This window comes from Myotis brandtii, unplaced genomic scaffold (genome assembly GCF_000412655.1).
Source record: "Myotis brandtii unplaced genomic scaffold, ASM41265v1 scaffold806, whole genome shotgun sequence".
Lineage (NCBI taxonomy): Eukaryota > Metazoa > Chordata > Mammalia > Chiroptera > Vespertilionidae > Myotis > Myotis brandtii.
In genome coordinates this window covers 465,376-478,814 of record NW_005371249.1, presented here as the reverse complement: position 1 = coordinate 478,814, position 13,439 = coordinate 465,376, and the positions used below count along the sequence as shown (strand labels likewise).

The 13,439-nt window shown below is 51.6% G+C and overlaps 1 protein-coding gene across 1 annotated transcript in view; it reads left to right on the top strand.

Annotated features, from left to right (window-relative positions):
• FRMPD1 (FERM and PDZ domain containing 1) overlaps positions 1–10,645 on the top strand; it is a 40,804-nt gene extending 30,159 nt beyond the window's left edge. Inside the window, exons 12-16 of the mRNA XM_014531523.1 lie at positions 1,012–1,194; positions 1,963–2,110; positions 4,459–5,220; positions 6,416–6,434; positions 8,143–10,645. Coding sequence (XP_014387009.1) covers positions 1,012–1,194; positions 1,963–2,110; positions 4,459–5,220; positions 6,416–6,434; positions 8,143–10,519 — 3,489 coding nt within the window. The 3' untranslated portion in view covers positions 10,520–10,645. The remainder of the gene's footprint in view (positions 1–1,011; positions 1,195–1,962; positions 2,111–4,458; positions 5,221–6,415; positions 6,435–8,142) is intronic.
• The last annotated feature ends 2,794 nt before the right edge of the window (positions 10,646–13,439 follow it).

The window sequence follows — 13,439 nt, the reverse complement described above, 5'->3', positions numbered from 1 at the left end:
CCAACCCTGCCCTCTCCCAGCTGTCCCCAGCCCCCCTTTACCGTTACTATCTAAGGAAATAATTGGTAATGGGAAAAGAAACGACATTGAGCTGGCTCAGGGTGCTTGCTGGCCACTGGGGTTACACTGTAGATAAACACAGTCTGTCGTCAGGGAACTTGGCAGGGAATCTGAGACTTGAGTACAAATAATTACAATAAGAAGTCACAGCTCAGTGTTATGGGAGACGTAGACAGGAAGTAGTGTGGGAACAGCACAGAGGAAAAGGACTAGTCTGGTTTGAGGAGCCAGAGATCAGGCAGATAGTTTCTATAGATGTTTGCAGTAAGTTTTGATGGAAGCTTTTCAAGAAAGGTCAGGATTTCTGTAGGTAATGATGGCAGGAAAGGGATTCCAAGAGGAATGAAATAGGCACATAGGTATGAAAATACAGAGAAAGATAAATATCACATGAACTCACTCATTTGTGGACTATAATGAACAACATAAACCGATGAACAAAAACATATTCAGAGACAGAGAAGCATCGGTCAGATGCTCAAACCTCAGAGGGAAGGTAGGGGAGGGTGGGGGTAAGGGGGAGAGATCAACCAAAGGAATTGTATGCATGCATATAAGCATAAGCGATGGACGCAGACAACAGGGGGTGAGGGTGAGGGCAAGACTGGGGGGATGAGGGGACAATGGGGGGATAAAGACACATTTGTAATACCTTAATCAATGAAAAGTTAAAAAAAAAAAAAAGAAAAGAAAATACAGGTTGCGTCGACGGAACAGGTAATAGCCTGGTTTGGCTCTCTATTGTGAAGGGTCTTGAAGAGATCATTTATACTTAATTTATCTGTCATTGGGGCCCAGTTTAGGCTGTTGCCTAACTTGGTAGTCCAGGGAGTGGCGGTGGGGACCTGAAATAAGAATCCGGAGTTTGCAGAGAGAGGTATCTTGTCTTACATGTGCAGTGTATTTTACTAGCTGCGAGTGGGAACTAATTCCTCCTCTGCCCTTCTGCAGTTACAGGATAGAGAATCCTATGTTGCCCTTCTAGTGGGAGCCAAGTATGGGATTAGCCAAATTATCAATAGCAAACTCAACATCATGTCCACGTTGGCCGAGTTTGCAAACATCAGCCGTGTGGAGCTGACAGAAGAGTCTGAGAAAGTGAGCGTGGTCAAAGTGTACCTGCAGGACATCAAGGTAACACACAGGGGAGAGGTTCTGCATCCAGCTCCTGGAGTTGGGGGCTAACTTAATTTAGGGTAGTTTGTATGCGTGTGGATATTTACAGTCTAAAGTCCAGTATTTGCTTAAGAGGATGACTTGTCCGTTCTGTCCCATCAAAGGGAAAGTGGTAACCACGGTGCATTTTCCCGGGCAGGTCCTGAAAGGTTTCTTCGTATAAACTGAGCCTGACCTTGTGCTTTCCTGATGGGTTCAGAAACTTAGATGGGAACACCAGATGGGACCAGGAAGGCTGTCCAAGAGTTTTGAGTGGCAGCAATTAAAATGGGTAAATGATGTAGTGAACTTCCTGAGCCTCCGGGGGAGGTCCTGCATTTGTCCTGCCTTTCTTTGCTTTCATGTCAACGTGATCAGAGATGACGCTTGATTCTTACCACCCTCTCTCTCCTCTGTTTGCTTTTGCTTCTTTTCCTTTTCTAGGTCAGGTCTTGAAGGGGCCCCATTACATGAATGAGCAGAGTGAGGTGGGTGGTTTGGATGGGAGGCGAGGATAGGGGTCAGAGATGGAGAGGCAGGAGATATTGTGGAGTTTCGATGGGAGGAACCCACACAGGCATTTGCTCATTTCAAGTCTTAAAGGTGAGAATACAGGATGTGAAGCCTGCCTGGGGACCAGGGCTGGGTTTGCTTGGAATTTCTCATCAGCCCCATAGGGTCTTCTTGTCAGGCTTCAGGCTGTCCCTTCGCCCTTCACAGGCTTAAGAGCTCTCTTTGCCTTCGAAGGTTCTGACGTTGCTGCTGGAATCCAACAGTGCAAAAGACCTGGCCTGCCTGGTCGCTGGGTACTACAGGCTGTTTGTCGACCCGGTTACCTCCATCTTCCTCTGGCCGGGGAACAAACAGCAGGTGCACCGAGTGTCTGCTGAAGAAGGTGAGGCACTGAGGCTTGCCCCGGTGAGGACGGGCCCGTTTCACTGCCCTGTGGGTAAGGGCAGCCTAAAGCAAGGTGGAGAATTGAGTTGAGCCGACACTTCTACTCAAGTCGATGTGAGCTATTTCTCCATTTATTTCTTTGTAAACAGTTGATCTTTCTTTTAAAAAAAATTATTGATTTCAGAGAGGAAGGGAGATGAAGAGAAAGATAGAAACATCAATGATGAGAGAGAATCATTGATCAGCTGCCTCCTGTACGCCCCCTACTGGGGATCAAGCCCACAACCCTGGCATGTGCCCTTGACCGGAATCAAACCCAGGACCCTTCAGTCCGCAGGCTGATGCTCTATCCACTGAGCCAAACCAGCTTGGGCAACAGTTGATCTTTCCAAAGTCCTAAATAGAGAAGCTTTCTTTGTACCTGAGAGTCCCTAAAAATATAAAAGGCCTCTGAGTCCCCATAGAATTTCCTAAAACCATCTCTAAGATCCATTGTATCAGGTCTTTATTTGCCATCAGAAAGTGCTGTCAGTCATTTGTTCAGGAAGTTCAGATGGCCAGCCATGGCTGGGTAGCTCAGTTGATTAGAGTGTCATCCTGATTCACCAGGTTGTGGGTTCGATCCCCAGTCAAGGCACATACAAGAATCAACCAATGAGCCCTGACCAGTTTGGCTCAGTGGATAGAGCGTCAGCCTGCAGACTAAAGGGTCCCAGGTTTGATTCTAGTCAAGGGCATGTACCTTGGTTGTGGGCACATTCCCAGTAGGGAGTGTGTAGGAGGCAGCTGATCGATGTTTCTCTCTCATGGGTGTTTCTAACTCTCTATCCCTCTCCCTTCCTCTCTGTAAAAAAATCAATAAAATATATTTTAAAAAAAAGAATCAACCAATGAATGAATAAATAAGTGAGAAAAGTCAATGTTTCTCTCTCTCTCTCTTCCTCTCTCTCTCTCTCTCTCTCTCTCTCCCCCCCCCCCCCCCCTTTTCCCCCCCCCCCCCCAGTTGTCTATTTTCATTGTACAGACACTCCCACCATGGCTAATTTCAAGCTACCAACTTGATGTCACTGTGTGGAGATGGGGAGAGATGCTCAATAGCATATCATTATGTAGTCCTTCCTCCATGTGGATAAAACATAAATAATCTCAAGAGCTTATATGATAGTAAGATAAAGTAAAATGATCAGGCAGTGATGAGTTTTGGGTATTTGTGAACTTTGCCTTTAACACAATTGAGAAACAAGGGGTGATGCCTTAGGGAGACACAGCAGAGTGGGAACAGTGAAGTCGTGGAGGTCAGATGGCGTAGGGCCTGCTTCTACCAGGCCAGGTGGCAGAGCCAGAGAAGATGCTGGCGGGGAGGGGGGCAGTATTTGAAATAGATCTCGAAGAACATGCTGGCGTAGGCCAGACAAAGGAGAGAGGAGAGATCATTTGAAGCAGGGGGGGCAGCATGGAGGCATGACACAGAGGGCAAGGTCATGAGCTGTGAGAAGCTGTCTGTAGTGGCTGGAGCATGGGAAAGCTGCAGGGGGCGGCCAGGCTGCTAAGGAGGGGTCAGGGCCATCTTGGGAGGCCGTCGCTCTTGTGGGGGAGCTTAGGCCTTTCCCTGTAGGCAGGGGAAGCCATCAGAGGGTTTAAGTAGAGTGTGATGTTGATCAGAAGGAAGTTTTTGGAAAGATCACCCTGCAGGCTTATGGTAGAGAGACTGGGGACCTGGTTCAGTACTCTCCACTCTCACTCCATGGAGCCGTCCTGAGTACCAGCAGCTGGATGGGTTGTCACTCTCCTGAAAGCCTGTAGCACCAGGGGGTCCCCAAGACCAGGCTTCAGAATGGTGCCAGCCGAGCAGCCTCAGAATCTCCCACGGAGGCGTTGAAACACAGATTCCAGGCCCCGCTCCCTAACGGTTTGACCCAGTACATCAGGGGTAAGGTCAAGGATCTGTTTTGGATTTTAAATATGATTCCCATCTGACTTTGATCCCAGACAGGACAGAGCTGAGATTTGGGGAGGAAACCTGTGCAATACTGCCCAAGCCAAGTGAAATCCAATCAAAGAAACAGCCCCCAAGTGTCTGGGAACAGATAGCTCTCCTTGGAAGAGGGGGTGGAGGTAGTCCTGTCTCTTTCAGGGGGTTCCCATGGATGTGGGAAAGGAGGCCTGATGTTGTGTGTCCCATGGACACTTGTGCCAGTCACTATAGCGTGATCTGGGCCAGTCACCCGCCTGGACCTCAGCTTTCTAATCTGGAAACTGGAGGGCCAGCAGCAGTGGCTGGGAGGCGGGGGCATCTGCCAGTCCCCAGGGGCTGTTTTGTGACCCTCCGCATCCCCTGTGTTGCAGGCTACGAGTCCAGGGCGTGCAGTGACTCAGAGGAGTCCTCCGAAGTGGACTGCGTGCTGGAGCCCCTCTCTGACCAACACCTGCCAAGGCCGGGCCCCTGCAGATCGCCCGCAAAAGAGGAGCAGCCCCCCAGGGACAGCCCCACGCCTGAGGTGGCCGGGAGAGGCCCGAGCACCTGTGGGGCCAGCAACGTGACCGACAGTGCCGAGTCCGAGGCGTCCGACTCGGCCAACACCGAGAGCCGAGGCTGCAGGACCAGCGGCTCGAGCGAGTCCATGGATGCCCTGGAGGAGGATGACTTGGACGCCTGCTCCTCCAGCAGGTCCGGCTTCTTCCACTTTGGCTTCCCGGAGAGAGGCGAATCTGACAGCCAGGAGGAGAGGAGCAGGATAGAGACCAGCGGCTTCCTCTGTCTCCTGGACCTGGCCCAGCGAGCCAGCCCTCAGCCCCAGAAGACGGAGCTCTCTGAGAGCCCCGCTCCTGGGACCTTCGGCTGGGCTCCAGACCCCAGTGCAGCCAGGCTGGACCCCGGGCTGTACGAGGGCAGCCAGACTGACTACTACAGCCTGTGCTCCAGTGTCTCCCCGGCCAGGCACCTGAGTGACAGCTCAGACAGCACAGCTTCCCGGCAGGGTGGGGGCCCGCCAGCCTGGGGCCAGCAGGGCTGGTCTGAGGCCCAGCCCTGCTCCACGCTGGAGGCCCTGGGCCCTGCCTGCAAGGAGGGCAGCTCGGATGAGGAATACTACGATGGCCCTGGGGTCCGTGGACTAAATTACAATTATCATGACTTCGCCCGGCTGGTGTGGCTCAGTGGTTGAGGGTCGGGTCGACCTATGAACAAGGAGGTCACAGTTCAATTCCCAGTCAGGGCAAATGCCTGGTTTGTGGGCTCAGTCGCCAGTAGGGGGTGTGCAAGAGGCAGCCAATCAATGATTCTCTCTCGTCATTGATGTTTCTATCTCTCTCTCCCTCTCCATTCCTCTCGAAATCAATAAAAATATATTTTTTAAAAGAAATCATGACTTCAAGTCAGAGCTACAAGGAAGGTTCAGAGAACTGTGGGCAAGCAGCGATGGGCAAGGATGAGAGGCATTCACAGTGGGAATCCGGGAAGGCTTCCCAGAAGAGGTGGGAGAGTGCTGAGACTGGTGAGATAGACAGAATTTACATAGAAAGCAACGGGTTTGACAGGGGTGCCCAGCAGAAGGTAGCAGATGTGTCATTACCGACCCTGAAGCTACATTCAAAAAGAATCCACCTGACAGGCTATGGTGGCCCCTTAAGGGACCCTGACGTAGAAAGGCAGGGGGGGCCTGTTGGCCTGTTTCTCTCAGGTTCCTCTTGCCTTCCGCCCTGTACAGTGGGCGAGTCCTTCCATACAAGTGACTTCCCAGCTGACCCGAGAGCCTTCCAGGCCATTTACACACACAGATATTGAAGGTGACCCACTGGGAGCTGGGGACGCCACTGCCCTTGCAGTTCTGCTCCCGCCCTTTCCAGGTGCTCCCTGCCTGCAGTGGTTGCCCTTTGCTCGTGGAGAAAGGCCAGCTCCTTAGGTTGAGGCCCTGTGTGACACGGCCTCTGTCTGCCTCTCTGCTCCTGAGCCCGCTCCCTGCTTCCTGCCACACAGACCTCCTGGCCATTCTTTAAAAGGGCCAGGCTCGCCCTGGCCGGTTTGGCCTGCAAACTGAAAGGTCCCAGGTTTGATTCCAGTCAAGGGCACATGCCCAGGTTGTGGGCTTGATCCCCAGTAGGGGGACTTGCAGGAGGCAGCCGATCCATGATTCTCTCTCATCATGGATGTTTCTATCTCTCTTCCTCTTCCTTCCTCTCTGAAATCAATAAAAATATATTTTAAAAAATAAAATAAAAGGGCCAGGCTCTTTCCCACCCCTGGCCTTTGCGCATGCTGCTCCTCACCCTGATCTTTGGTTGCTGATGCCCATTCATCTGTCAGCAGCCCCACCACCACCACCACCTCTAAAAATTCACTTTTTCTAGAAACTTTAACCAGACCACCAAGAGTAGGACGGGTCTCCCCAGGCCTGTCACACCTTCCTGCAGCATCTGGGTGCTTCCTGCCTGGCACTTAGCACTGCCTGTAATTATGTGTTTATTTGTGTGATCTGGTGCTGATGCTTCTCTCCCTCACTACACTGGAAACTCACTCTCCTGTGTCCCAGCACATAGCGCCTGGCAGTGATCTGGTGCTGATGCTTCTCTCCCTCACTACACTGTGTCCCAGCACATAGCACCTGGCAGTTGTTGCTGAGTAAATGGATGAGCTCTCCACCATCTACGCTGAGTTCATTGACTGTGCCCCTGGGGAAAGGAGAGACCATGGCCAGCTTGTGCACTGCCCTCCAACTGCGTCCATGCCCCAGCCTTGCCCTGTTGGGCTGGGCATTGTGCTGGGGGCACGATGGGGGCAAGACAGGCCATCAGTCCAGGCCTTCCTCTAGCCCAGGACATAGGACCATACTGGACATTCCCTATTGGATAGAGAGCCAGTGTGGGCCTGGGGAGACCACCCAGAACTGGGACTCCTCGCCCAACTCACTGAGGGAGCCTCTCCCTTCTCGGGCCTCAGAAACAGTGTTGGTCGGTGGCGGTAGGTGGCCTAGGCAGCAGTTCCAAAATGTGACTGGGCCTCAAAATCACCCGAGGGGACCTCGATTCAAGCCTGTCGATTCCTGGGTCCCAGCCTCAGAGATTCTGACGTAAGAGGTCTGAGAAGCAGCCTCCCATCAGGTGTTTAATAAGGGGCAGCCCGTTGGGATCAACGGTCTGAGTGTGAGAGCCCTCTGAGTCTCAAGTGCCGGCCTGGACCCCATCCTCTGGCTGACTCCCAAGGCTTCTTCACAGGGTGCCTCTCGGCTCAGGGAGATCCATCCCGCACGCACACGACCCCTCCCCACGTCTGAGAGTCACGCCACTTGGTCAAAAGCGGGCTCCTCAGAACCTCACAGACGTAGTGACAGGAACAACCACATAGCAGCTCCCTCCGATGAACAGGTTAGGCACAGGCCTTGTGCCGGGTGCCGGAGACGCACTCATTCATTTAACCTGCGTGGCCGTGCTGCTTGTTCCCTTGGTGCTGACTGACTTGGGTTAACACAGCACAAAGGAAAAGTGGGAAAGGATGTAAGAAAGCTTAGAAAATTGCTAGCAAAGGTGAAGACCTGCTTCCGACACAGGCAGCAACCAGACCAGGAGACTGGGTAGCAGGATTCCTTGTCGTATTGTCAGGAAAATGTGACTATAAAGAATGACCTCTACTTTTATTATTTTTATTTTTTAAATTGGTGTTTGAACTTGAAGTTCTAGGAAAGGTATGGCTGACTTCCTGGGTCATAAATCTGACCACTTGGCTGATGGGGACGGGGCGCCTTCATTGATAGTTCCAGCACCTGTAACCATTGTTGGGGGGAAGGGGAGATGTCAGTCCCTAAAAGACAAATGAAGGACAATGAAACGGATCTTGGGCAACTAAGAATCAAAAACTGTCTGCCACAGTTACTATCCCCAACTTTCAGAGGAGGAAATTGAGGAGACCAAGGTTTAACTTGCCCAAAGTTACGCAGCCCGGCCATGGTTTGAACTCAGGCAATCCTGAGTCCTGAGCCCAAGCTCTGAGGGCCTCTTTGTTTTCCTGCTTCTTATGTACTTTTTCTTTTCTTGATTCTCAGGGCCCGGAGCTATTTCTGCTGCAGAACCCAGTGCCACACGCACACAGAGTGAGGCTAGCTCCTGCAGCCCCGAGGACGGCCTGAGAACTGGACCGTACGGAAGAGAGGCACGCAGAAGGGCAGGGGTGAAAAAGTATGCCAAGACCCTGAGGAAAAGAAGGTCTTTCCTACAGACCGACTACACCTGTCAGGTCTCGTTTCCCCTGGCGCCGTCAGCCTCCCTGGAGAACATGGACAACGTGTGCTACTACGACAGGGAGCCCTACCTGGCCCTTGGTGCGCCCTCCCCAACTGTGTCCTCTCTGCAGGACGTGCAAGGTGAGCCCGGCCTCCTGGAGACCAAGGCCCTGGGGCTGCTGGCTCCCCTGAGGGAGGCCAAGAGCAAACACCCAGCCTCCCGGGTCATGGAGATGGAGCCGGAGACCATGGAAACCAAATCGGTCATCGACTCTCGAGTGTCTTCTATTTCCGCCATTCGCCTCCGGATTGACCCCGGTCCTAAAGAGAATTCTGGGGGTGCCCCTGTGCCTGCCACTGTTGCCAGTTGCCCAGCAAGCACCCCTAACTGTCCCAACCCAGGTTCATCTGGCCCAGACACTGCTCAGACAGAGTCTTCCCAAACTTTATCTGCATTTCAAGACTCGGATGGCAGTGCCCCTGAAGAACTCTCCATGGAGCTCGAGGGCAGCACCTCCCCCCTCTCCAGTGCTGAGCCGAACACAGGCAGCGTCTGCCTGGCCATCAGCCCGGGGCCACCTACTGTCTCTCCAGGAGACACACTAGAGCTGGGAGGAGTCCTGTTGGAAGCAGGATTGGGATCCCTGTTTACAAATCCTACGCAAGAGACTGCCCCCCAAAAGACCGAGCCTTCGTTGCCTCTTGGAGACAGGCCTGGAAGTGGTGAATGTGGAATAAATTCAGGAGAGAAGGCAGCTCCTTTCCCAATAAAGGAAGAGCAACAAGGACAACGATCTCTGGACCGTGATGGAGGAGTTACAAACAAAAATGGCACCAACTTGTTTCATGATGAACCTGGCAAGGACCCAGGTGACCCTGAGGGTGATGTGTCAAGTGCTGTTCCGCAGACGACTGATGTCGGTGCTCCAGATGGTGGGATAGAAGCCTTCCCCTCCTTGGAGACTCCTGTAACAGGGATGGACCCGACCCCAGCACACTCCCCCGCCGAACGCCAAGGGAAATGCAGAGAAACCCCAAGCCATGCCTGCCAGGCCCCAGATCAAAAACTATTGGCAGAGCTGGATTTAGGCCCGGATTTCCTGCCTGAGAACCAGACCATTCCATCAGCCTCCTCTCTGGAGGAGGGCAAAGCAGAGCTGCTTAACCATGTGACAGGGGAAGACACGGGCCCTAGGGACACCCCTCAGCGGGTCTGTTTTACTCCCAGGCCTTCTCCGCTACACCCACTCCCATGTCCCCACTCAGAAGGTTCAACCCAATGTTCGCTGTCAGAAAGCAGAGACAAAACCCCTAGCATCTGCCTCCCAGCTGAGAAGTCTTTCTTGTGCTTTTCCCCAGAAAGCCATCCTAAAGTTTCTGCCAGTCTCAGGATGGCCACATCTCTGGGGTTTGCGGGGGTGAATGAGACAGTGGCCCCCGGGATTGGAATGGAGCAGTGCAGCTGCCAGCTCTCCTATGCCACCTGCTTCCGTGGCCTGCAGCCTGAGACAGAGGAAGAAGACAGGGACTCGGAAGCACCCCCCACCGCCCCCCTCACCTCACCGCCCTCTGCAGGAAGCGGGCTGGCCCTGCCCTGGAGGCCGGCCCGGGCCCACAGCTGCAGCGCCGAGCCCCTATTGAGGAACAGCCACATCTGGCCGGAGTACTGCTCCAGGGCTCTGACGCGGTTGAAAGCTGCCCCCGCCAGCACTCCCGAGGGCTTCATCCGACTCTCGGAGAGCTTGCTAGAATTACAAGACATTTTAGAAGCTTCCTGGGGGAATGGGGACAAGCACCCCCCAGAGAAGTGCACCTGGCACTTTTCTGAAAGCCAGAGCCACCTCTGCATGGGCTCCCAGAAGCTCCTGTCCAGCTGTCAGCATGTGATCAGAATGGACCAGTCCCCCGAAGAGATGCAGGGTGCCGTGCGCGACACCTTCCAGTACCTGGTCCAGCTGGCTGGCCTGTGCTTCCAGTTCACGGACTGCAGCCGCTGCTCCGCCCGGCACAGGGAGGCAGCCGGGAACCTCAGGGACGTGGTGTACACCTACCACCAGTTTGTGGAGGCCGCCAAGCTGACCTGCGAGAGAGGCTACCACGACCTGAGTGTGAAACTCTTGGCCCGTCAGTGCACGGCCCTCACGGCTGCCGTGTTCTGTTTGACCCAGAAGTTCCGGGCATCCACTGCCCTGTGAGCAGGCTGGCTGCCCAGACCCCCGGCCCTGCCCTGGATGCTTCCCGGGAAGCCTCTTCCGTCCCTCCACCCGCCCTCTCAGATGTTTACTATTTAGAGTATTTAAATAAACTGCTGCTTAATCTTGGTCTGAGTCAGACAGAATGATCATAAGTTTGGGTCCAAACATTCACTCCGATCCATTCAACATACATTTACTGAATACCTCCTCTGGGCCAGGCCGTATGCGAGGAGCTCAGGATAATTATAGACAAATAAGACAAGTCCCTCCCATGTCAGGATGCTCACAGACCTTGTGGGATACAGATAAGTAGATTACCATCAGTAACGTGTGTCCTAAAAGGAGCATTTCCTGGGGTGTGGAACCAAGAAGTCACAAACTGTCCCAAGAAGCAGGGGTGAGGAAGGAAGCTGGGGGGCACCAAGAAAACAAAGTTTTCTTATGCCACACTATTTGGCAGTAACTTTCACAAACAGGAGTGAATACATGTGTTATCTGATAGATTCCATCTTCACGAGCACCTGCACCAGGAGCCCTGGTGATCTTGGCGGCCTCGCTGTGATGAGCCTAGACTGCCACTAGATGGCAGTAAGTCCCTTAGCTGTGTCGCTACACTCTTCGGGTGTGCTCCGTGCTTTATCTGAAATTGCACCCCTAAATCTTGCACACTCTTCGGGTGTGCTCCGTGCTTTATCTGAAATTGACTGCACCCCTAAATCTTGTGTCCTATTTTTGTTTTAAATAGTTAAACGGCGAACATGAAAGCCCTGAACTAGGTTTGCCTTTTTGAGAATAATATTAGCACAAAATATATTTAGTACCTTTCTCACCAATCCCAGCTGAGCCTGTTAATCCCAGTTAATCTTGGGGGGACCTTGGACAAGCTATTTCACCTCTCGTTACTTTGGTTTTCCCTTCTGTAAAATGGGGACACGAATAGTGCCTGCTCTGTAGGGTAAACACCTAGTAAATAATCTAGGAAATACTCAGGAAGTAATGAACGCCCAGCTTTGTGGCTGCTCCTCCTCGTCTGAAATCCTGCCCTGCGTTTGTTTTCTGACTCCAGGAAAACTGATTTCCAGCTACCTTGGGAGTCGTTTGCCCCTGGCTTCTCTGTCCAGGCCATAGGGGGTGTAGACACTCACCTTGGACGGCTAGAGTTCATCCGAGGGGTCCCTTTGCCCCTCTGGTGCTCCTGGTCAGTTGTGAGCTCAGTGCTGCCTCTGTGGGTCCTCTCCTCTAGGCTCCCCAATTCCTCTTCTTCTTCACCCAGCAAGATCAGGAGCAGATTTGTAGGTGTTTAGTCCCCCACCCACGTGCTCTCCAATCAGAAGGAAAGCAATGCCTTGGGAGAAGAGGAAAAACATCCTTCCCATCCCCTGTTACCAGTTACTTGTTAACTAGTAAACAGTTAACCAGTACTTGTGCCAGGAAAATATCTTCTTTTCTTAGAGGCCTGTTTCTTTTCACAGAATACTTGGAATTAAATTTAAATGAGGCTCTTGAACACAGATTTGAAGTAATTTCATGGCCATGAAAAACAATAGGACACCGAAATAATAAACATGGTATGATGTTAAGAAGGACCTAAATGCTTTTACCAGCAGAAAGCTATAAAGAGCTACATAACTTGTTTATCTGAGCACCATCTATATGCTCACAAGTTTAGAGAAGGCGCTCAGGACTTCAACTCAATCAGGGCTTGAATCCTGGCAGTGTTATTACAGGCACTTGTTTGAATCTCAGTCTCCCCACTGACAAAAGGAAATACTAGTCTCCATTTAGTGAGGGTCCACAATGTGCAAGATGCCCTGAAAACACTTTCTTATCCACACAACACCCTAAAGTAGACATCCTATATAATGAAAGCCTAATATGCAAATGGACTGAATGACAGAACGACTGGTCGCTATGACGTGCACTGACCACCAGGGGGCAGATGCTCAACGCAGGAGCTGCCCAAGGTGGGTGCCAGTGTTCCCTCCCCCCCATTCGCCCCACCAGTCGTCCCACAGATTGGCCCTGATCACCAGCCAGGCCTAGGGACCCTACCCATTCACAAATTTCGTGCACCAGGCCTCTAGTTGTTATATATATAATATACATTCAGCATTACTATGGGGAATAATTCGTAGGAAGAAGACTGAAGCCTCCAGCACAAGCACTCAAATAATGGTTTCCTTCTTTCTTTGCTTCCTCTCCCCTCAAATCCATGAACTTCCTTGGGTTGCTACAGTATGGAGCTGGCATTTTGCTCTGCAATTTCCATGAGGAGTAATAAGTCCCAGAAGTTCTGAGAAACCCCCCCATTGCTTGTTGAGATGCTAAAGTACAGGGGAGGTACCCTGATTAGCACTTTCTTTGAAATACACAACTCCTACATGAGATAAGCAGAGTGGGACTGCCTACTCCACAATGTAATAGTTGTTTAATGACTAAGAAACTACTGGACATTTACATTTCTCCTTTCTTTTCCCACCCATTATCGGCTGATTCATTTCTTTCAAAAAACATTTATGGCACACCCATGCCAGGTAATACCTAATGCAGGATTAGGGATGTAAATAATTGGGAGAGATCCTGTTTTCAAGTATTCTTGGTCCAAGAGATAAAACGACATGTAGAAATAGAGACCTACAACATAAGGCATGTAATGCTCAGGGCAACCAAAGAGAACAGATAAAGTGTATGCGAGCTTAAAGGAGAGAAGTCATTGTTGGGTGGGAGCAGAAGAGTGATCAGGGAAGGTTTCCTGTAGGAGGCAGCATTAATTAGAACTGGTTTGTCAGGACATATTTTTGAGTAGCTATTGTGTGCCATGCCCTAGATTTGATAGATAGGAAGATAAGTTTTGGATGTGTCAAGAAAAGAGAAAAATCACTCCGTTGTTTATTCTGTCAACAAATATTTACTGTGTAGT